Source organism: Halictus rubicundus, chromosome 7 (genome assembly GCF_050948215.1).
Source record: "Halictus rubicundus isolate RS-2024b chromosome 7, iyHalRubi1_principal, whole genome shotgun sequence".
Taxonomy (NCBI): Eukaryota; Metazoa; Arthropoda; class Insecta; order Hymenoptera; family Halictidae; genus Halictus; species Halictus rubicundus.
In genome coordinates this window covers 2,317,395-2,339,937 of record NC_135155.1, presented here as the reverse complement: position 1 = coordinate 2,339,937, position 22,543 = coordinate 2,317,395, and the positions used below count along the sequence as shown (strand labels likewise).

Genomic DNA, 22,543 nt, shown 5'->3' with positions numbered 1-22,543 from the left:
TGGTGTTACCACAGACGAGGTGTGGGGCCGGCGACACAGCCGCGCAGTTAAGGGGGCCGGCAGGTCGACTCTGTGTAACCACACACATACATGAAATCCATATACGTATATGAACTTGCAAGGGTCAAAATGTTGACAAATTGACGCTTCAATATCGCAATGAGCAGTTTAAAAGTGGTCACTTGGGTTTCCTAAAAGTCCAATCTAGGTCTGTCCAGAGCCCAAATTGCGAATTTCTACCTCATCGTCGAGTAATTTGTAATATTCGGCAGAAATCTCGCTTTCTGAAGCAAGGATGACGTCACAAGATGGCTGCCGCAGAGAGATTCTCTTAATTTCGAGAGATTTAGTGTTCGTATCGAAAAAAACGCTCTGGACAGACATAGCAAAGACATGTACGAACACGGTGGTATGCATTTTTAATTGATTACTTACTTATTTAAGGCGTAAAATGTCTACAAAAAAACGCACCATTTCGCGGTTCCGCTTACTAGCGCCCCGGTCTCCCCGCGGCAAACACTGTACCTTGCGATAGAATACGGTCGATAATGCAGGTCGATATTACAGGTTTACATATGTACGATATGTATGCTGCCGAATATTGCAAATTACTCGACGATGAGGTATAAATTCGCAATTTGGGCTCTGGACAGACGTAGATTGGACTTTTAGGAAACACAAGTGACCAGTTTTAAACTGCTCATTGCAAAATTGAAGCGTCAATTTGTCAAGATTTTGACCCCTGCACGTTTCGCTACGCATCTCGTAACGTCACGCTTGCTTCGAACGCCTCGCGACTGGCAGTATGCTGCCGAATATTGCAAATTACTCGACGATGAGGTATAAATTCGCAGTTTGGGCTCTGGACAGACCTAGATTGAACCTTTAGGAAAGACAATTGACCATTTAGAAACTGCTCATTGCAATATTGAAGCGGCAATTTGAAAATTTTCTGACCCTTGCACGTTTCGAAAGAGGCCACGACCTTCGGGTCATCGATTCTGTTGAAACTTTGCATACTTATAGATCTCGTTGTCCTGTTCACAAATATACACCATTATAGGGGCAGATACTCAATAATTTTCGCGATATTAACGATTAAAGTTTCATTATTTCCTGTGTAATGCCGTATTTTTTTCTACGGTACAACAAGATTCGGTTTGGCGTGACTGCAGCGTACCAAGTTTTCAACCGGACGACCAGTGTTCAAATCCTGTCTACTAACGTATTTTTTTTAATTTCATTATGTTTTATCATTGTATATATATAATATCAATTTCACTTCAAAGTACCGATTTAATTTTGATAAAATATAGCAGGCCGAAGGTCGTGGCTTCGCCTTAGCATCTCGTGACGCCACGCTTGTTTCGAACGCCTCGCGAAATTCACATTTTGGCCTCTGAACCAGAATAACCAGAGGGTTATCAAATCATTTCAACGGAAAAATTGTGATTTCATTAGTTTCTTTTCGCAGAAATCGATTTTTTCCAAAATCCTGAGGTGACAGACAAATTTTGTGATCGGATTTGATGTCAGCGTGATAAAATCTACGAGAACAGATGTACAGAATGTCAAGAAAAATCTAACCGTGCATGGCATTGGATAAATCACAATTTTGTTTAAATATTCCAAGTTTATTTTCAAAGTTAAAACATGTTTGTACCATAGTCTCTCTATTTTTCCCTTCTTTTGCAATATTTTAACTTCTAAAAAAAAATCATAGCTCTATCTCATTTCTATCGAAAGTTCTTTGATTTTGACAGAAACTTCGTCACTTTGTCAAATATAGTGTTACGAGTGTCGATATGTTACGATATCGAGACATCGCGCCGAATGGTCTTCGTTGTATCGTCGTCACTAAGGCAACGCGGCTAACTTCTCGGTTTTATATATTGTAAACATATATAAAACTTTGGATAATGCTATAAACTTTTATATATATATGATATTATTCAAGTTTATTTTACGTTTAGTCTTTAGTTGTAAATTTGTATTTGTTTGTTTCTTAACTTCAGATTTGACATCTAAAGTAAAAAAATATGACAAATTTTGTTTAATTTTTTATGCGCTTTGTGGCATAAAAAAAGCTGCTTTAATTTCATTTTGAATATAATTTTCTTTCTGACAGGAAGTAAATTCCGACTCATTTTCTTTTTAAAAGAAGTCCTGTTAATATATGTATAAAATTATTATAATGTTAAGAATAAACTGATTCAATTTAATATAAATCAAATGATTTCCTTAGCTTTTGCATACACGTGAGTTTGATTTCAGAGATAATAGCAAAAAACTGCAAAGGTAATGTGACAACGAGTCCTGTGTATATCTATGCGCCCGTGGCAATGTACGTGTTAGCATGTGTTGGTCGGCTGAATCGGGCTCGTGCAGAAATCAGTTTCACGAAACGCTTGTAAATTTACGGGTTTGATGACATGGCAACAGTGAGGCGAAGATAATATGTGGCAACCATGTCTAGTCGCTAGCTTTCTCTCTCAATTTTCGTTTCTCTTTTCCACTACTTCTCAAGTCGGCATTTCATATATTCTTTTTTACCGATATGTCGTAGACGCGATGTAGTTCCACAAAAAAAATTTTAATCATTCCACAATCAGTTTTCCCTACTGACCGTTCGAGGACCGTTCGAGGATTGGCGTGACAGTCAAGGCCAAATGCCTGCCGGCCCCCTTAAGCGCTTCTGCGCCTGACGTTTTAAGCGGTTATGCGAGGCCGCGTGTCGTTATACGGCGCGTATGTATGTGTGAGTTTGTCTCCGGTTTCGTAGAGAGCGTTCATTTTTCGTGTTGCGACTCCGCGCGTGTTCATTTCGGCTTTTAGTTGCCCATTTGGGTTGTTAGCGTTTAGAATGCGTTTCTTTTCTATGTTGCGCATGAACGCGTGTCGTGCCCGCTGCGTCTTAGGGTCTAGGCACCCTCGGCGTGCGTATTGCCCGTGGTTGCCGTGCGCGTTTCGCGTCGTTAAATTCGCGTTATTGTTCGAGGTCGTCGTAACCTTCGCACGCGCGTTTTTGCCCGCGGTTGCTGTGCGCGTTTCACGTTGTTTCACGCGCGTTGTTGATGTTCGCAACCTTGCGCAGTCCTATACGCGTTAGTTTCAATGTCGCGTAGTTTTTTTTTGCGCCTTTATGTAGCTCGCCGCGGTAGGCTCGCGGACACCGCGACCTTCACGCGTATTGATGCCCGTCGCGCTTCTGTTCGAGGACGTCTTGTCCTTCGCACGCACGTTTTTGCCCGTGGATTTACAAGCGCGTTTCTCGCGTTAATATGCGTAGTTTTGCCTTTTTTTCACGTTAGGGCGTGTGCGACTTCGCGTTTAGCGAATTGTTATTTTTCTTTTCCTATGTCGATTCATTCCGCGCGCTCTTTTTGACCGTCGCGTCGCGAACATGGCGTACGTTATCTCGGCGCGTGCCAGCATGGCAACCGCCGTATTTTATAACGTGTTTTCGTCGCGCATTCCGCGTCCGCGCATTCTTTGCGAATTTTTCGTTGAGCGTTTCGTATTTCGGCGATTTTTCTTTCGCAGCTCAGGGTTGTGCGTAATTCCGAGCTCCAGGCGTGACCTTACTATTGTAACACGCCCGAGCGTTATCGTGGTTACCGTCTCATGTTCCCTGAGTCGGTTTGTTTGCGTGAGCGTCCTTCGGACCAGCCCGCCGTTCTTGTTCGCGCGCTTAGATTTCGGTCAGAGAGCAGTGTCCGCTATCGTGGAATTTTGTTTCGCTTCTGTTTGCGTCTTGCGACTTAACGTTTTTTCCATTGTATAGACGTTGCGATGTATGCACTCATTGTGCAAAGTTTTTTTTGCGTTTCCCCGTTGGGAAGATTTTTTATTCTTTGTACATATTTATTGTAAGCCGCACTTCCTCTTGTATATAGACATTTTTATTCGTTGTATATCGTGCGCCTACGAGTTACGCACTGAGGGGGGAGTGTGTGGGGCCGGCGACACAGCCGCGCAGTTAAGCGCTTCTGCGCCTGCGCGGCCGGGCGATAGCGGCAACGAGCGCGTTGCCGACTCTGCCTTGTGCTCTTCTCGCGACGGCTCTCAACTAAGGTAGACGTATTCTGTATACCGTGTATCCTGCGGCTTACTGCCGCAGGACCGTGCCGGCTCTGTATATCGTTATCGCGACGAGTCTGGTGTGTCGCGAGCTCCTATTCGGAGCGTGTTAATAAACCTCGTTATTTCGGTCGTTATCCGACGTGTGTATTACCCGTGAGGAGTGGGCCTGGCGTGCTTAACCTATATCCTCCTTGCCGCGAACACGTGGCGCGTCCACATTGAACGTAGTCCGTCTGGACATATATTTCGTGCGTTCTCGCCAGAGAACGCGTGGCCTCCGGCCACTGGTGACCCCAATCTCTCGTGTGTTACGAGATCTATGTTCCTAGTCCCCACGTGCGTGGAGGACCGTCGGAACTTGGCAGTGCGTACACCTGTACGCCTCCACCATCCTAAAATCCCCACATTGGTGACCCCGACGTGATGTTGGGAGTCGTGGGAGACGTGGTGGACCACAAAAATCCCCACAGAGGTTGTAGGGATATTGGCGCTGCCGCGCCATTCCCCTAGGCACGCGCCTAGAGAATATGCTCCGACGAGGTTGGCACTCTCAACCTCGGGCAATGCAGGCGAGAGAACCGCCCGATGTACTCTCTCGCTGCCGGACTCTCGATCGAGACAGACGTCTCGATCCTACGCTCTCGAAGTGAAGTCGAATAAAGTTGTTTTGTTACTGTTATGTACGTATTAGGGACCCGAAATTACGATACTTGTCTGCAGATGGCACAACCGGTTAATCTATCAATTTCGCGGCATGAGTTCAAACGCCTCAAAGTACTAAGGTACTAAACTCCCGAACGCGGCTTTATCTGGGAAGGGAAAATGGATATAAAATGTTATAAACGTAACTTGGTCGGAAAACTTTACTGTATTTCTAATAATGTTGATGGGTCGACAAAGTGATTTTCGAGATCAAAAACGAGTGTCCCGGGCCTTTGCTCTGTTCCTTTTATCGGACCTCCGGTTCCAGGATGCGTTGATGGTGGGGCGTCGTGAGGTCCAATCAGAAGGGTAGTCTCCTCCCCTAAGTTGCGTGGGCCTAGAATGCGTAAGGCCTCGAAGGAGTGGCCCAAGGGGACGTAATCTGAGGGGTTACTCGCGTGTAGCATGCCACGTGCGTTCGATTGCCGTTCGATGTCTTCGTAGGTGGCCTCTTGTTCGGGGGTGACTAATTTATGTCTTCCAGGTCCTTGAGGGAGGCTGTAGAGCTGTCTTCTCTCGGGTCTGTTTTTCCTCGTTGTCCTTCGCTTAAGCGGGCCTGGTCCTAGTAGAAGTGGTTCCGCTCCGTTATCGCTTGCAGCTGGCATTCCTTGCGTCTCGCTTTCCCTACTCGAGTGACCTCTTAACTTAACATAACATTTTCTAACTGCGCTTTCTTAAAAATTATCCTTATAGAATACGTGTCTGTTCGAATACGCGCGGTATCGTGTCTAGTTATTACCGAGATGGCGCCTGTTTCGATTAGGGCGACGTCACATTACATACACAAGTTTATCACTATCGATAAAAAGTCTCCCAGCGGTTCTGTGCAGAGTAGGCTGCATCTCGGTTCCGCATTTATCCGCGGGACCCTTAAACCTACAAGGTATAAGAGTAGACCAATCACCACCGACGAGATATATATAAAGACTGCCAGCCTTACGGGAGAATGTGTCTCTCAATATTGTTAATACTAATGAGTTTTAGAGCTTATCCCGATCAAAATGAGTCCAAACACTACATCATTTGGACTGTCTTTAATGAAATTGTAATTTGTATCGTAACATTACGTATCAATGAAACTTGTTCGATTACACTCGAATTTGACCACATCTTCATCAGAAAAATCCCCTCCATTCGCTCGTCACAATTTTATGAGGATATATTGATAAATCTAAAAGTTTAAACTTTCATTCCTGCGCGATTCTCCATCCGCTTACATTGTATGTCGTTTGTCGTCGAAGGGTCTTTGAATCTCGGCGCTCGGCAAAAGTTATTCGAACATTTATTCGAAGCCTTTGAATAAAAGATACAGATAAAAGATGAAAAAATTATTCGAAGTTCGAATAAATCCACTTCGAATAAAAAAAATTATCTTTTTTCGTCGGATAACTTCTCGTCGAATATAATTATTTATTCGATACTCGTCGAATAAAGATACTTTTTTTATTCGAACCTTCGAATAAGGAAATAAAAATTTTTTTATCTTTTATTCGTTATTCGAAATTTTTATTTAGATAAATATTTTGCCCAACTCTGGTCGGAGAATGTAACATTTGATAATCGTTATGGGTCCGTGATGATTCACCTTCTCAACGACGAGAATTTCCTTAGTGGTCTTCTGCACCGACGAAATACCGTCGTTGGCCTTCTGTTTCTTACTCCAGCCAAAATCTATCCTAGAGGGCGGTAGAAAACACCGAATTGTAGGTTTAAGGGTCCCGCGGATAAGTGCGGAACCGAGATGCAGCCTACTCTGCACAGAACCGCTGGGAGACTTTTTATCGATAGTGATAAACTCGTGTATGTAGTGTGACGTCGCCCTAATCGAAACAGGCGCCATCTCGGTAATAACTAGACATGATACCGCGCGTATTCGAACAGACACGTATTCTATAAGGATAATTTTTAAGAAAGCGCAGTTAGAAAATGTTATGTTAAGTTAAGAGGTCACTCGAGTAGGGAAAGCGAGACGCAAGGAATGCCAGCTGCAAGCGATAACGGAGCGGAACCACTTCTACTAGGACCAGGCCCGCTTAAGCGAAGGACAACGAGGAAAAACAGACCCGAGAGAAGACAGCTCTACAGCCTCCCTCAAGGACCTGGAAGACATAAATTAGTCACCCCCGAACAAGAGGCCACCTACGAAGACATCGAACGGCAATCGAAACGCACGTGGCATGCTACACGCGAGTAACCCCCCAGATTACGTCCCCTTGGGCCACTCCTTCGAGGCCTTACGCATTCTAGGCCCACGCAACTTAGGGGAGGAGACTACCCTTCTGATTGGACCTCACGACGCCCCACCATCAACGCATCCTGGAACCGGAGGTCCGATAAAAGGAACACAGCAAAGGCCCGCGACACTCGTTTTTGATCTCAAAAATCACTTTGTCGACCCATCAACATTATTAGAAATACAGCAAAGTTTTCCGACCAAGTTACGTTATAACATTTTATATCCATTTTCCCTTCCCAGATAAAGCCGCGTTCGGGAGTTTAGTACCTTAGTACTTTGAGGCGTTTGAACTCATGCCGCGAAATTGATAGATTAACCGGTTGTGCCATCTGCAGACAAGTATCGTAATTTCGGGTCCCTAATACGTACATAACAGTGGTGACAGCGGTGGGATACGCCAACTTTCGTGCGCGCTTTTTCAAAAGAACACATTTGTGACTTAGAATTCGAACTGAACTAACAGTGTATTTTAATTAAATAAGGACAATAAAAGAGTGCAGGTGAACATTGAACTGTGAATTACAAACTGAGTTTTCGTGCCACTCTTCCCTCCTGGGTTTTGGCGTGGTTTCCCCAGGGAGCGACGGGTGAATACCGGAAGAGGTGATTATCAGCGGCCACGCAAGCTAGCCTAAAGCAACCCTGAAATCACTGGCAATCACTGGATACCTGCTGCGCACCTGCCATCCTGATAGCTGCACATTCAACGTCCATTTGAAGAAGGGAACAACATCTAGTAAACGAACCTACCCTTCTGGAATTCAGTAGCAGCGGACATCGTCAACTCATCAGCAGCTCAAGTGTAAGACACACGTTCATTGTTTCTATCTCGAGTGACCAGTCAGGATTAGATTAGTTTGGTATTTAGATTAAGATAGATAATTGTCTAGTGTAAACATGAGTAACGATAGTCGATCGACTAGCTCGTGGGTTGTCGCGTGCCCGCAGGGAACCTCACGGTCTGATAGCTCCTCCGATTTCTCTCTTATCCCTTGGCGTGACCCTGAGATCATGCGAAATGAAATTGACAAACCATTTGTTCGGCCACCGGGGTATCAACCCCCATCGATTGTGTCTGAACAGTACGAAAATTCGAATATAGAGGAATTATCTTCTGCTTCCGCTGTCTCTAATGTCGAATCCGTCGGCGGATGCCAAATCTCTTTAAAATTAGCCTCGGAAATTTTGCCTGAATTTGATGGGAAGTCTACACCGGTGAAAGAGTTTACGAGATTATGCCGCGATATTTGGAAGGCGGTAAAGTTGAACGAACGGCAATTTCTTGTTAAAATAATAGAGAAAAAAGTAATTAAGGACGCGAAAAGTCATATCCGACGACAACGAGATACGTATAATCTGGAAGAATTACTAAAATCTTTGGAACGTGCATTTACCCCAAGGCACACTCTCGACACCCTCCAAACGCGTATGTCGAATATGTATCAAGAAATCGGAGAATCTGCACTCCAGTACGGGAATCGAGTCAAAGAATTATTAGACGATATACTTGACGCGATTGATGAAGAATGTGATCCGGACGTCGCATATGGAGTACGGACTAGGGCCATAGACAACGCCTGCGGTTGTTACATCACGGGATTGAGTAATACAATCGAGACTCAGGTTCGTCAAGGAAAACCCGCGATTCTCCAAGCGGCCATTGATTTGGCGATGGACGAGGAGGAACATCAAAAGAATAGAGCTCGTGTTCGTCGGGAAAAAATCGTGCGATACGATCGTCGCGAACGTGGGCAAGAACGAAGATTTGACACGAGACGTCCTCGCGAAGAAATAGAGACAGTCCGGGTAAACGAAATCCGGGCAACACGAGGCGGTGATGATCGTCGTTCACGCCTTTACTGCCGTACCTGTCGGAAACCGGGTCACGCGTCAGAAAACTGCAATAGCTTCAAACGGCGGGAGGCCCTTATGTGCACTTATTGTAAACGGAAAGGTCATAACGAGTTTAATTGTTTTACTAAGCGCGATCGGGAACGACGTAGGGATAATCACCCATCATCATACATTGCACCTGGGCGTAATTTAAACTCCAATCTCGCTCTTCGAGACAGCGCTACGAAGAGTGTAGCAATAAAAGCGCGACCCGACTCTGCCAGGTTAACTACGATCTCAGTCGAAAGCGAACAACCCAACTCCCCGTCATAATTATAGATCATTGTTTTTTCCATAACAACCAGGGTTATTTCCTCATTGACACCGGTTCACAATTGAATCTAATTAAAGAAAGTGCGATTTCTCCAGAGGTTCATGTTAACACTAAAATTTCGTATCATTTGAGAGGCATTGGGACAGGAACTCGTCGAACCTATGGAGAAATTACTCTCAATATGCTGAGTGTCGAAATAAAATTTCAAGTAGTAGACCATAGCTTCCCCATAGAACAATCCGGAATTATTGGAATGGAATTCCTTACTAAACAGCAGGCTCTTCTAGCTTTTCGAGAAAATTTGTCAAGTTCACTAATCTTAGGGAATAAAGAAATTCCGTTTTGTAACCACCCTTCGTTCGACTTGCCGCCGCGAACTAAAACGTTAATTAAAATTCCTACTAAAACTCCAAATTTAAGGGAAGGTTACGTTAGGAAAATGGATTTCGGACCGGGAGTGTACGTAGGAGAAGCAATTGTTTCGCAAGATCAGGGTCATGTAAAATTGTTCGCCATTAATTGTACGTATGATCAGGTCAATATTACTCTACCTCCGGTCGAACTGGAAGATTTCGAGGCTCAACCCCCATTAGCCCGTTCTGCTCGAATCGGTAACCCAGGTATAGACAACCAACGCTCCTCTGCCGAGAGACTTTCAAAGCTTTCTGGCCTTCTTAAATTAGATAATTTGAACGAGGAAGAAAGAGTTAGTATTCTATCAAGTGTTGCTACTTACGCATACCAATTTCACTTACCTGGAGATAGATTAGAGTCCACCACCACCGTAAAACATAAGATAATTACCACCGATGAGAGCCCGCTACACACCAAACAATACAGATATCCTCAGATCCACAAGGCAGAAATTCAGAACCAAGTCCAAGACCTTCTTAACAATAAAATCATCGAACCCTCCGATTCCCCATATAATTCACCTGTTTGGATCGTGCCGAAGAAGCCGGATTCGTCTGGTGAACCTCGTTGGCGAATGGTCATCGACTATCGCAGACTCAATGAAAAAACAATTAACGACGCTTACCCACTCCCTAATATAACGGATATCCTCGATCAACTAGGAGGTGCTAAATATTTTAGCACGCTCGATTTAGCCTCAGGGTTTCATCAGGTATCTATGGACCCCTCTTCTAAATCAAAAACCGCATTTTCAACCCCTTTTGGACATTACGAGTTTAATAGAATGCCCTTTGGTCTTTGTAACGCACCAGCCACCTTCCAGAGGCTTATGGATCGTGTCCTCGTCGGTCTACAGGGTATCGAATTATTCGTATACATGGATGATATTGTCGTCTATGCTAATTCACTCGAAGAACACTCTAGAAAACTAAACACTCTGCTAGGTCGCTTGCAAAACGCTGGGCTGGCACTTCAACCGGAAAAGTGCATGTTTCTTCGCAAAGAAATAGCTTATCTAGGGCATCTGATCACTAACGAAGGAGTGAAGCCGGACCCCGGTAAAATTAAAGCCGTGAAATCGTTCCCGGTACCCTCGAATAGGAAAACAATTAAATCCTTTTTAGGATTAATCGGATACTATCGCAGGTTTATCAAGGACTTCGCGAGACTCGCAAAACCCATGACTCGATTGCTAAAAAAGAGTACTCCATTCTTCTGGAACCATGCTGCGCAAGAAGCATTTGAAAACCTAAGAGACACTATCTGCCGGCAACCCCTCCTGCAATATCCGGATTTTCGCAAATCATTTATAGTCACTACCGATGCCTCCAACTATGCCATCGGTGCCGTCCTCAGTCAGGGTGATATAGGCAAAGATCTTCCTATTGCCTATGCATCGAGAACACTGAACGACACCGAAACAAACTATTCTACTACCGAAAAGGAATTACTCGCCATAATTTTCGCTGTTAATCATTTCCGCCCCTATCTGTACGGCCATAAATTTACCCTTGTCACGGACCATCGACCTCTAGTTTGGCTCCACAACACCAAAGATCCAACCTCCAAATTAATGCGATGGAGAATCAAATTGAACGAGTACGATTATAATATCGTATACAAGCCAGGACGCGTAAATTCCAACGCGGATGCTCTTTCCCGTAACGTTCCGGATGAGGTTTTGCAACAAACGGCAGTGGAACTTCAAAGGGATTCTCACTCTAGATGTCAGGAAAAGATGCTTGTCCGCGCGGACAAAACACCGGTTGCTGATATCGAAACGGGTGACGATCCTGGCAAAGTATCTCAATGTCTCGAATGTGAAGCTTCCGTTGCCGCCTGCTTCTTTGCTAGCGAGAAGTTGGCGGAAGAGATAGGAAATCTACCCCAGATAAACAACCAACTTGTATCCACCCGAACACCATCCACAATAACATCGAAATCCTGCAACAACATTTGCATGACTACTCAACAAGACAAGACAGTAGATCGTGTCCCGGGGAGTAAAGTGTGGACCCTTCTTCCTGCAACGCTGGAAAATTCGCCTGCACGCTATGTCGGTAGTTCCGGTTCTGCGCGCAAATTCCCAGACCGTCTCCAAGGACAAGCTGCAGTGCAACGAGAAGCGACGATAAAACCCGTACTCGCAACGAGGGAAATCTCGCCTGTACGCCATGTCGGAGTTCCGGTACGCGCGCAAATTCCCGTACCGTCTCCACGGACAGGCTGCAGTGCACGCATCGAGGGAAGGTATTTATGGGACACGGTTGACTCTGACGCTACCCAACCCGACGATACCCCTTTTTCAGAAGAACGAAACATATCCAACCAAGATCCACCGATCGCTGCCCGATTCAACACTAACGAATTATACACTTTAACCCATTCATGTTTTACCTACAGTAAAGATTTCCTATCTCTGAGAAAAGATCACATAGTTCATTTCATTTCGGCAAACTACGAGTTAACTTCTGCAACTAGTAATGAGTTACTCGAACAAGGGAGGTTCTCCATCCATGAATTGCGCAACGTGGATGCCAACGTAGGTGAAGCCATTGCCATCCGATCCGGTCGAACCAATATTTTCCACTTAATTACCCAAGAAACCCCCAATTCACCTACCAGCCTTACAAACATCGAATTGTGCATTCATAGTTTAAAAAATTTAATGAAGGGACTTGGCCTCTTTACTTGCAGTGTATCGAAAAATCGTAACGACTTAGATCAAATTCCTTGGATCGATATAGAAAAACTATTCAAGGCTGGTTTCTCGACGGAAGGGTATACTATCACTATATGCTCAAACGAACTAAAATTTCCCCCAAAGGACGACCAAAGTCGTATCCTTAAAGAATACCACGAGTCTGTGGTGGGTGGTCACAAAGGAATTACTAAGTTATATAACCGTGTTCGTGAAGACTTCTATTGGAAAGGAATGCGAAAAGATATCGCAGACCTTGTAAAAACCTGCCCCAGTTGTCAAAAATTCAAACTAGTAAGGAAAGGGATTAAACAACCTCTTCGTATTACAGACACCCCTCAACAGGCATTCGATAAGGTACAGTTAGACATTGTTGGACCTTTACCAGTAACCGAATCAGGTTACAGATATCTCCTCACTCTCCAAGATAATCTGACAAAATATTCAGATGCTATCCCTCTCCGAGAAATGGATGCAGTCTCTGTTGCTTCTGCACTTGCAGAACAATTTATTTCTCGTTTCGGATGCCCAAAAACCATCCACACTGATCAAGGTAGAAATTTTATGAGCCGAATAATGAAATGCTTTTGCCGCATCTTCAAAATCAAACAAATTAAATCTACAGCATACCATCCCCAATCATTAGGTTCGCTCGAACGCGCTCACCACGTCTTCATCGAATATTTAAAACACTATTGCACTAAGAGAGATTGGGATAAATGGATACGATTCGGCATGTTTTCCTACAATACATCGGTTCACGAGTCTACAGGTTTCACTCCCCATGAACTTATTTTTGGTAAAAAGGCCCGCATCCCTTCAGAATTTGCCGACGTACAACCACCCCGAACGTTTTCTCAATACTTCGACGACCTTTTCTCTACAATAACAACCGTACAAGCATCTGCCGCCCAAACCCTTAAGAAAGCCAAGGCTAAGTGTAAAAAACTTTATGACCGGAACGTCAACCCACACAAGTTTAGGATCGACGACCACGTGTACCTGCTTCACGAACCTCGAACTTCCAAGTTTGACCCCCAATGGAACGGACCGTATAAAATAACCCGATTATTTGATGATTTCAATGCCGAAATCGCAATCAACCAATCACGCATGAAGATAGTCCATACCAATAAACTTAAATTAGCCCATATTAGGCCTGAACCGCTACCCGATCCACAACCAGATCCTTGATATACCTGTAGAATATCGAGTCGAGCATTATAGCAAGGGTGCTTACGTATGTATGCATATGTATCATGAATGCGGAATATAGGCGAATAATAATATATGCATATATCTTCTAAATAAGCTGTATCGTTAGTAACACCTATTTTTATACTTAGTCATACCACATCCTTTTATAATTATAAACATCATTATTAAGATCGCTATTACTATTGTCATTTAATTTCTTTTGTGTTTTTGTATATATGCATACCTTTAATATGATTATGTTACAGTAGTTATTTTCTCTATTATTCTATATATCAAAATAAAATATCTGTCTATGTTACTAAGCATTTTAGTACCTCTGCTTTCTATAATAAATATTATTATAACTACCCCCTTTCTATACTATAATCATACTATACTATATTTTTTTTTTTATTGTCATCATTATTATTATTATTACTACTGTAGCAATTGGCGCTTTGCTATTATTTTTCCTTTTGCGTTTACCGTTAATTTTATTATTAATCTATTATTATTAATTATTATTGTTCCGCTTAGTTATAAGGTGTTCTACCTAGTATTAAAGTAAAAGTTGTTACTACATGTAACATCCTTTTTATTAAGGGGGGAGGTGTGACGTCGCCCTAATCGAAACAGGCGCCATCTCGGTAATAACTAGACATGATACCGCGCGTATTCGAACAGACACGTATTCTATAAGGATAATTTTTAAGAAAGCGCAGTTAGAAAATGTTATGTTAAGTTAAGAGGTCACTCGAGTAGGGAAAGCGAGACGCAAGGAATGCCAGCTGCAAGCGATAACGGAGCGGAACCACTTCTACTAGGACCAGGCCCGCTTAAGCGAAGGACAACGAGGAAAAACAGACCCGAGAGAAGACAGCTCTACAGCCTCCCTCAAGGACCTGGAAGACATAAATTAGTCACCCCCGAACAAGAGGCCACCTACGAAGACATCGAACGGCAATCGAAACGCACGTGGCATGCTACACGCGAGTAACCCCCCAGATTACGTCCCCTTGGGCCACTCCTTCGAGGCCTTACGCATTCTAGGCCCACGCAACTTAGGGGAGGAGACTACCCTTCTGATTGGACCTCACGACGCCCCACCATCAACGCATCCTGGAACCGGAGGTCCGATAAAAGGAACACAGCAAAGGCCCGCGACACTCGTTTTTGATCTCAAAAATCACTTTGTCGACCCATCAACATTATTAGAAATACAGCAAAGTTTTCCGACCAAGTTACGTTATAACATTTTATATCCATTTTCCCTTCCCAGATAAAGCCGCGTTCGGGAGTTTAGTACCTTAGTACTTTGAGGCGTTTGAACTCATGCCGCGAAATTGATAGATTAACCGGTTGTGCCATCTGCAGACAAGTATCGTAATTTCGGGTCCCTAATACCAGAGAGGAATGAGAGTGCTCACGCCCGGGTTTTCGGCGTTCCCGATATAGTGCTGACATCTGCTCAGCCTTAGCATGGCACAGAACCGGTCAGTCTTTCCTGGAACAGAACCGGTCAGTCTTTTAGCATGGCACAGAACCGGTCAGTCTTTCCTGGGACAGAACCGGTCAGTCTTTTAGCATAAAACTGAACGCACATTATTTTTTTAACCAGGATTAGAACGTACAGCTTAATTGTTGTACATGAAATATGTAACTAACATGTAAATCTTGTGTACAAAATCTCTAATTAATATAAATTAAGAATAATATTAATTGTAATGATACGTATTTTATTTTTTTTTCCAAGTTTGTAGTTGCAAACTTTAGTTGTAAAAAATGGAAAATCCGGAAAAATTCGAACAAATACAGATCTCACATCGAAGTTTAAAAGCGACCAAACTGAATATTAATTTAATAATGAGCTATTGTCATCAACACTATCTTAAATTTTTCATATATATAGCTACTGTTATTATTAATTAAAAAAAAATTTCTTTCATGAATAAATATTTTTTCCACCTCAGCACCATAAGATTTTTACTAGATGACTTTAAAAACACATTAGAACTATTTTTAAATAATTTTACTCGAAAACATTCTAGTTTACTCTTTATTTCACCGTTCTACTAATTTTTTATGGGCTGCATTGCAGCTCTGTTTAACACCCCTTTACAACCCAATACCAAGGTACCATCCATATTCAAGGAAGAACAATTTTTTGCGACGATCATTGAAAAAATAAAAGTGTTTCCTTCATTTCAGTCCTTTAGTGCGTTGGTGACGTAGCGCCCAGCACACCTACCTGTGTTCTGTGTCACATCTGGAGTTTTATGGTACGCTAACAATCCCTATTGAGTCGCAAGCCAGACCATACAAACGAATGCATCCACAACTTCCAGAGACCTGCCTCCAAAACTAATTAAAGGAAGGCTAGACATGCAGTGTGTACTAAACTCCTCAAAAGAGGTGGATTCCAGTCGCTCGTGTCATAAACCGCATTCGATACTTCATCGACAGGGTGATCTTACATATTTCTGTAACAGTTCCTGAACACATTATCTGTTCGAGATTCGAACGATAACGGCTTGATCTGATTTCTGTTCGACACCAAGCTATAAATAGCCCGTTGTTGTTCTGGTCTCGTACATGTTGTCTTCGTCGATGCGATCGCTTCTGTTTCGTCCTTTCTTTGTGTCGCTCCTTCTCCGTCCTTCGTTCGTCTCTCTGCTATTGTTTCCCCAAATTTAAAACCACCCGTTTCTTCAAGATCCACCGATCGCGTCGACGGAGACAACGGTTTCTCGTCTGATCGACATTCGACCATACGCTTTCGGCTCGTACGCGTCTCGTTCACGCTCTCTGTACTCTAGCTTCAATTACGTTTTCGCGGCCGCTCCGCACGTATTCAAGCTCGAGCTCCACGTACATTCGAAAGTCCTAGTACGACTGTTCACAGTTTTCTACGATTATTGTTCTACCCTGTCAATCATCTTCTTTCATCCGCGTCGCGAATCGTCTCGTCCCGCGTGCAAGATTTCCGTCCTTCCGCGGTCAAGATCATCCGTCGCGCCGCGAGCAAGATTTCCGTTATCGCCGTTCCTCCGTGTTTGTCCGAGCGTCAGTGTACGTCAGTGTACTGTGAGTTTTATCTTTTTAAAATAAATAACCGTTGGTTCCGTGCATTTTCGTTTCTTGCGAAATCCATTCGTCTCCTCCGGAACTTCATCCTTCTTTCCGGTGCTCTCATTCCGCGTCCACCGCTGGACGGTCCCGGCACTCGGCAATTCGCCGAACATAAATTTGGTCCTTCGAGCCGGATCGTGAGTGAGTGGAAAGGACACGAACGTGACTATGGCGGAACTCATCGCCACGCAAGAAACTCTTAAACGAGCCATCGAGCGGTCTCTTTCCAACCTGAAGAAGCTGGGCAAGACGAACTGGACAGTGGCTGGGATACACACGCGTATGAACCATCTCAAAACCCAGTGGGCGACTTTCGAAGCCAACGATGTGAAGATCTCCGCTGCCATCCCACCAGAGGATCGACCCTCCATGGCCTACTTCAAGGACAACTATCTCGAGACCACGGAGGAGACGTTCCTGCAGACTCTCTCTTTCATGAACTCTGCCCTCGCCGATCTTACTCCGAAAGAAGTGAGTCACACCGCGTCGACCGACACTCCAGGTGCGTTCGCTCCGCCCGTCGCGCATCTTCCTCCGATTCCTCTCCAGCCGTTCGATGGCCGGTGCGAGGAATGGGAAGCCTTTCGGGACCGCTTTCAGTCGCTTATAATCGCGAACTCTTCTTTAAATAATTTTTCGCGTATGCATTACCTCGTTTCGTCGCTCGCCGGACGCGCACTCGGGTGCATCAGTAACCTTTCCGTTACTCAGGATAATTTTGCGATCGCTTGGAAAACGCTCACGTCGCGGTACGATAACCCTCGGCGCCTTCTCGCGAAATACCTAACCACATTGTTAGATCTGCATGCGCTCAATCGCGAATCTGCCTCGGACTTGCAAAACTTGCGCGATCGCCTCGCTATGACCGTCTCGTCGCTCCGAAATCTTGGTAGAAGCGCTGCCGAGCTTTGGGACGACTTCCTTGTTCATCTTGCGGTACAAAAGCTCGATCCCGCGACGCGAAAGGCCTGGACTCTTCGGGCAGGCGACGACACGAAGTTTCCCTCCTTCGAAGAGTTCCAGACGTTTATCGATACGCGGGTGCGCGCGCTTGAAGACTTCGATTCGGGCGCGTCCGGCAAGATAGGAGCCTCCTCGTCACTTTCTGCGTCTCGCCCTTCGCGCAATCCCGCTCACTCTCACCTCGCGACAGCGTCGAAAAATTCGCAAGGAGCCTGTCCCTTATGTAAAGCTCATCATTATTTAGGCTATTGCTCCTCGTTTCTCGCGAAGAGCCCCCGGCAAAGACTTGAGATTGTTAAGCGGTTATCGTGCTGCCCGAATTGTCTCAGTTATAATCACGCGATTTCGTCGTGTGCCAGTAAACACACTTGCCGCATGTGTCAGAAGCGTCATCACTCGCTCTTGCACGACGAGTCGACCCCTGGGGCTCGGTCTTCCGCTGAGTCGTCCGGTACTCGCGAATCCGTCTCCGCTGAAATCAATTCGCATTCAGCAACCGCAGGTTCAGCGGCTACCGGGTCGTCCATACTCTTAGCTACCGCGCGAATTCAAGTAAGCGTTCCCTCCGGTCGCAGCGTGATAATTCGTGCGTTAATTGACCAAGGCTCCGAAGCCAGTTTTGTGGCCGAGTCGGTTGTCCAGCTTTTGCGAGCGAAACGTAACCGTGTCGTCGCGTCGATTTCTGCCGTCGGCGGCGTTCACGCTGGGACTGTACGCCACGCAACCCATCTTCTGGTGTCGAATCGCACTTCTTCCGCGCCTTGTGTTCCGACCACGGCGTTGGTGCTCGGGTCAATGTCCACGTACAAACCCTCGCGAGTCCGAAATTGGCGTACTCTCGCGCATTTAGCCGATCTTTCTTGGGCTGATCACGACCCGTCTAGTTCTGACCCCATACAAATGATTCTCGGAGCCGACGTGTACCCAAGCATCATTCAACACGGGCTGCGTAAAGGGCAAACTGCGCAACCGATCGCGCAAAATACTATTTTTGGATGGGTCATTTCTGGACCCCTTCATAATTCATTGGACCGCGGTTTCTTCCGTCGTTCCGAACCAGTCTCAAATACAACGCAACTGGTCTCCACGCACCACTGCGTTCACGATAATTCTCTCGATGCGGACCTCCGCCGCTTTTGGGAAATCGAGGAAATCCCACATGCCTCTCTTCTAACTCCCGCTGAGAAACAGTGTGAGCAATATTTTCGAGACTCTACGACTCGCACAACGAACGGTCGTTATATTGTTCGTCTTCCCTTCCGCTCAAACCCTCCGCTGAGGATCGGGCACTCGCGTTCGACTGCAGAACGGATCATGCTCCATCTCAACCGCAGATTTGAGTCAAATCCGAACCTTGCCTCAGAATATCGCGACTTCATGCAAGAATATGAACGGCTTGGCCACATGCGCTCCGCTGTGTCTTCGTCAAGTGATTCTCAATCGGTCTATATCCCTCATCATCCCGTTCTCCGCGAAGGTAGCAGCACGACGCACCTGCGCGTCGTGTTCAACGCCTCGAGTGTTACCACGAACGGATCATCGTTAAACGATCATCTTCTACCTGGTCCCAAACTACAAACGAATCTCTCTTCGGTCATTCTCCGCTGGCGCGCGTTTCGTTTTGTGTACACCGCGGATATTGCCAAGATGTACCGGCAGATCCTAGTGGATCCTCGGGATGTCAATTACCAGCGTATCCTGTGGGCTCCTCACTCGGCGGACTCTATTCAAGAGTACGAATTGCTGACCGTCACGTATGGGATGACTTGCGCCCCATATCTAGCTCTTCGGGTACTCCAACGTTTGGTTGAGGATGAAGGCGACCGTTTCCTTTTAGCGTCTCCGATTCTCCGATCAAACACTTACATCGACGACCTTCTTTTCGGACACGATGATATCGCGTCTCTTCGGCATTGTCGAGATCAACTCATCAAATTGCTCCATTGTGGGAAATTTCACCTCCGGAAATGGGCCAGTAATCATCCTTCTCTCCTCTCTGACATTGACCCTTCCGATCATGGTCTAGCGTGCACGAAAGATCTGGCTCAAGATGATCAAGTAAAGGTTCTTGGAATCTGCTGGAATCCTTCCCAGGATACTTTTCAATTCAAGACATCCCTCTCGGACTCGTGTCCGTCAACCAAGCGTTCTATTTTGTCGACCATTGCCAAAATTTATGACCCTTTGGGATGGATCACTCCTGCTACTATTCTCGCGAAAGTTTTCATTCAAGAACTTTGGCGCCTCCGCGTTGGTTGGGACGAACCCATCCCGGTTCACAAACTCAGCAAATGGCGAACTCTTTACTCTCAATTGGCTCACCTTGACAAAGTGCAACTTCCCCGATGGATTGGTCTAATATCTACTACATCGCGAGTGGAGCTTCACGGTTTCTCCGATGCCTCAACAGTTGCGTATTCAGCCGTGGTTTATGCAAAATGCATCTCGTCCTCCGGCGAAATCACAATTTCCTTTCTCGCCGGCAAATCGAAGGTCGCTCCGCTAAATCCTTTGACGATACCACGGTTAGAACTGCAAGGTGCTTGTCTTATGATTCGCCTTATCGAATTTGTTCTCGAGTCATTCGACTCTCGACCAATACCTTGCGTGTGTTGGACTGACTCGACGGTCGTGCTTAACTGGATATCCCAGCATCCTTCGCGATGGAAGACTTTCGTCGCTAACCGCGTCGCTACAATTCAGACTCGCCTCCCTCAAGCTGAGTGGCGGCACGTCCCCACCGAATGCAATCCCGCCGATTGTGCCTCTCGAGGTCTCCTGAGCGACGATCTTCTAGGTTCCGATCTCTGGTGGCATGGTCCATCCTGGCTGCGTCGCGAGCGTTCCGAATGGCCGAACCGTCCACTCTTGGTCACCGACGACGTTCAACCGGAAGCCAAAGTCGTGTCGGCACATGTGGTTACCACTTTTCCACGGTGGGATCTGGAGAGCCGCTTCTCTTCGTGGCCGAAGCTCATCCGCGTCACCGCGTACATGTTTCGCTTCCTTCAAGCTTGTCGCAAAGGACCGTCGGCTCCTCGACCATCTCCGGTCGGTCGTGCTCTCACCGCAGCGGAATGTAATTCGGCGAAACTTTGGTGGCTCAAATACCTCCAATCAACTCTATTTCCTGTAGAGCTAGACGCACTCCGCCGCAAACGATATCTTTCAAGGAACTGTTCCATCTTATCTCTCGACCCATTCCTCGATAACGATGGGCTCCTTCGCGTCGGTGGTCGTCTACACCGCGCTCCACTACCGTTCAATTCAAAGCATCCGATTATTTTGTCTTCTCATCCGCTTGTTCGGTTGATAATTGAACAGGCACATTTGCGCTCGTTGCACGGTGGCCTTCAACTCACTCTCAGCACTCTACGTCAGACTTTCTGGATTCTCCGCGCTCGCAGTTTAGTCAAAGCTGCAATTCATTCATGTGTTGTATGCGTGCGAGAAAGAGCTGCTGTCCCCGAGCAGCTGATGGGACGGCTACCGGAATCCCGGGTCTCTCCTCAAACAAAATGTTTTTCCCACTGCGGTGTGGACTATGCTGGACCAATTCAAGTTCGCGCTTCCGCCGGTCGTGGGATCACATCAAGGAAAGCCTATATCGCCTTGTTTGTTTGCTTGGCTACGAAAGCGATCCACCTCGAGTTGGTTTCCGACTATTCGACCCGCGCCTTTCTTAACGCCTACGTTCGATTTTGTGCACGACGCGGAATCCCTTCTGCCATTTATTCGGACAATGGGACCACGTTCGTCGGCGCTTCGCGGGAATTAACGCGCGCGTTTCGGGAGTCCCTGACAAATCCCGAGTTCTTAAACAAAGCCGCTAGCGATGGTGTCACCTGGCACTTTATTCCTCCTTCCGCTCCGCATTTCGGAGGGTTGTGGGAGGCCGGGGTGAAGAGTCTTAAACACCATTTAAAGCGAGTCGTCGGACCTCGCACCTTTACCTTTGAAGAATTCAGTACCCTTCTGTGCTCCATCGAGGCGTGCTTAAATTCGCGACCCATAGCGCCTTTGCGAGATTCTGTCGATGACTTTGACGTGTTAACCCCCGGTCATTTTCTAATTGGCTCTGCTCTCTCGGTCCCCCCACAACCTTCGCTTCTCGAGATTTCCGAAAATCGTCTGGCTCGTTGGCAGCTAGTCCGGCATACGACGGAGCGCTTTTGGAAAATTTGGATGAGCGATTATCTAAACACCCTCCAACAACGAAGCAAATGGCGTCGTGAACAACCGCCTCTGCGGACTGGTCAATTAGTTTTGCTGCGCAACTCGAATCTCCCTCCGTGCAAGTGGGAGCTTGGTCGGATCAAGCAACTCCATCCCGGCGACGACGGTCATGTCCGCGTGGTCACCGTCAAGACCTCGTCTACCGAATTGATGCGACCAATTGTAAAATTATGTCCGCTTCCCATCGATAGCGCTTCTCCATCAATGTAAAAAAAAAAAAAATGTCCATATATCGATATAGTTAGTTCTAAGTTTTGCGTTAAAATTAAGTTTCTGCGTTAATTTTAAGACTTCTGAAACTGAGGTTTCAGGGCTGGCGGTATGTTCGAGATTCGAACGATAACGGCTTGATCTGATTTCTGTTCGACACCAAGCTATAAATAGCCCGTTGTTGTTCTGGTCTCGTACATGTTGTCTTCGTCGATGCGATCGCTTCTGTTTCGTCCTTTCTTTGTGTCGCTCCTTCTCCGTCCTTCGTTCGTCTCTCTGCTATTGTTTCCCCAAATTTAAAACCACCCGTTTCTTCAAGATCCACCGATCGCGTCGACGGAGACAACGGTTTCTCGTCTGATCGACATTCGACCATACGCTTTCGGCTCGTACGCGTCTCGTTCACGCTCTCTGTACTCTAGCTTCAATTACGTTTTCGCGGCCGCTCCGCACGTATTCAAGCTCGAGCTCCACGTACATTCGAAAGTCCTAGTACGACTGTTCA

The 22,543-nt window shown here is 45.8% G+C and overlaps 1 protein-coding gene across 1 annotated transcript; it reads left to right on the top strand.

Moving 5' to 3' along the window:
- Positions 1 to 16,797: 16,797 nt before the first annotated feature.
- On the top strand, positions 16,798 to 22,038 carry LOC143355555 (uncharacterized). Its single transcript, XM_076790464.1, has one exon. It carries the CDS (start codon positions 16,798 to 16,800, stop codon positions 22,036 to 22,038), a length of 5,241 nt encoding a protein of 1,746 aa, XP_076646579.1.
- Positions 22,039 to 22,543: the final 505 nt, after the last annotated feature.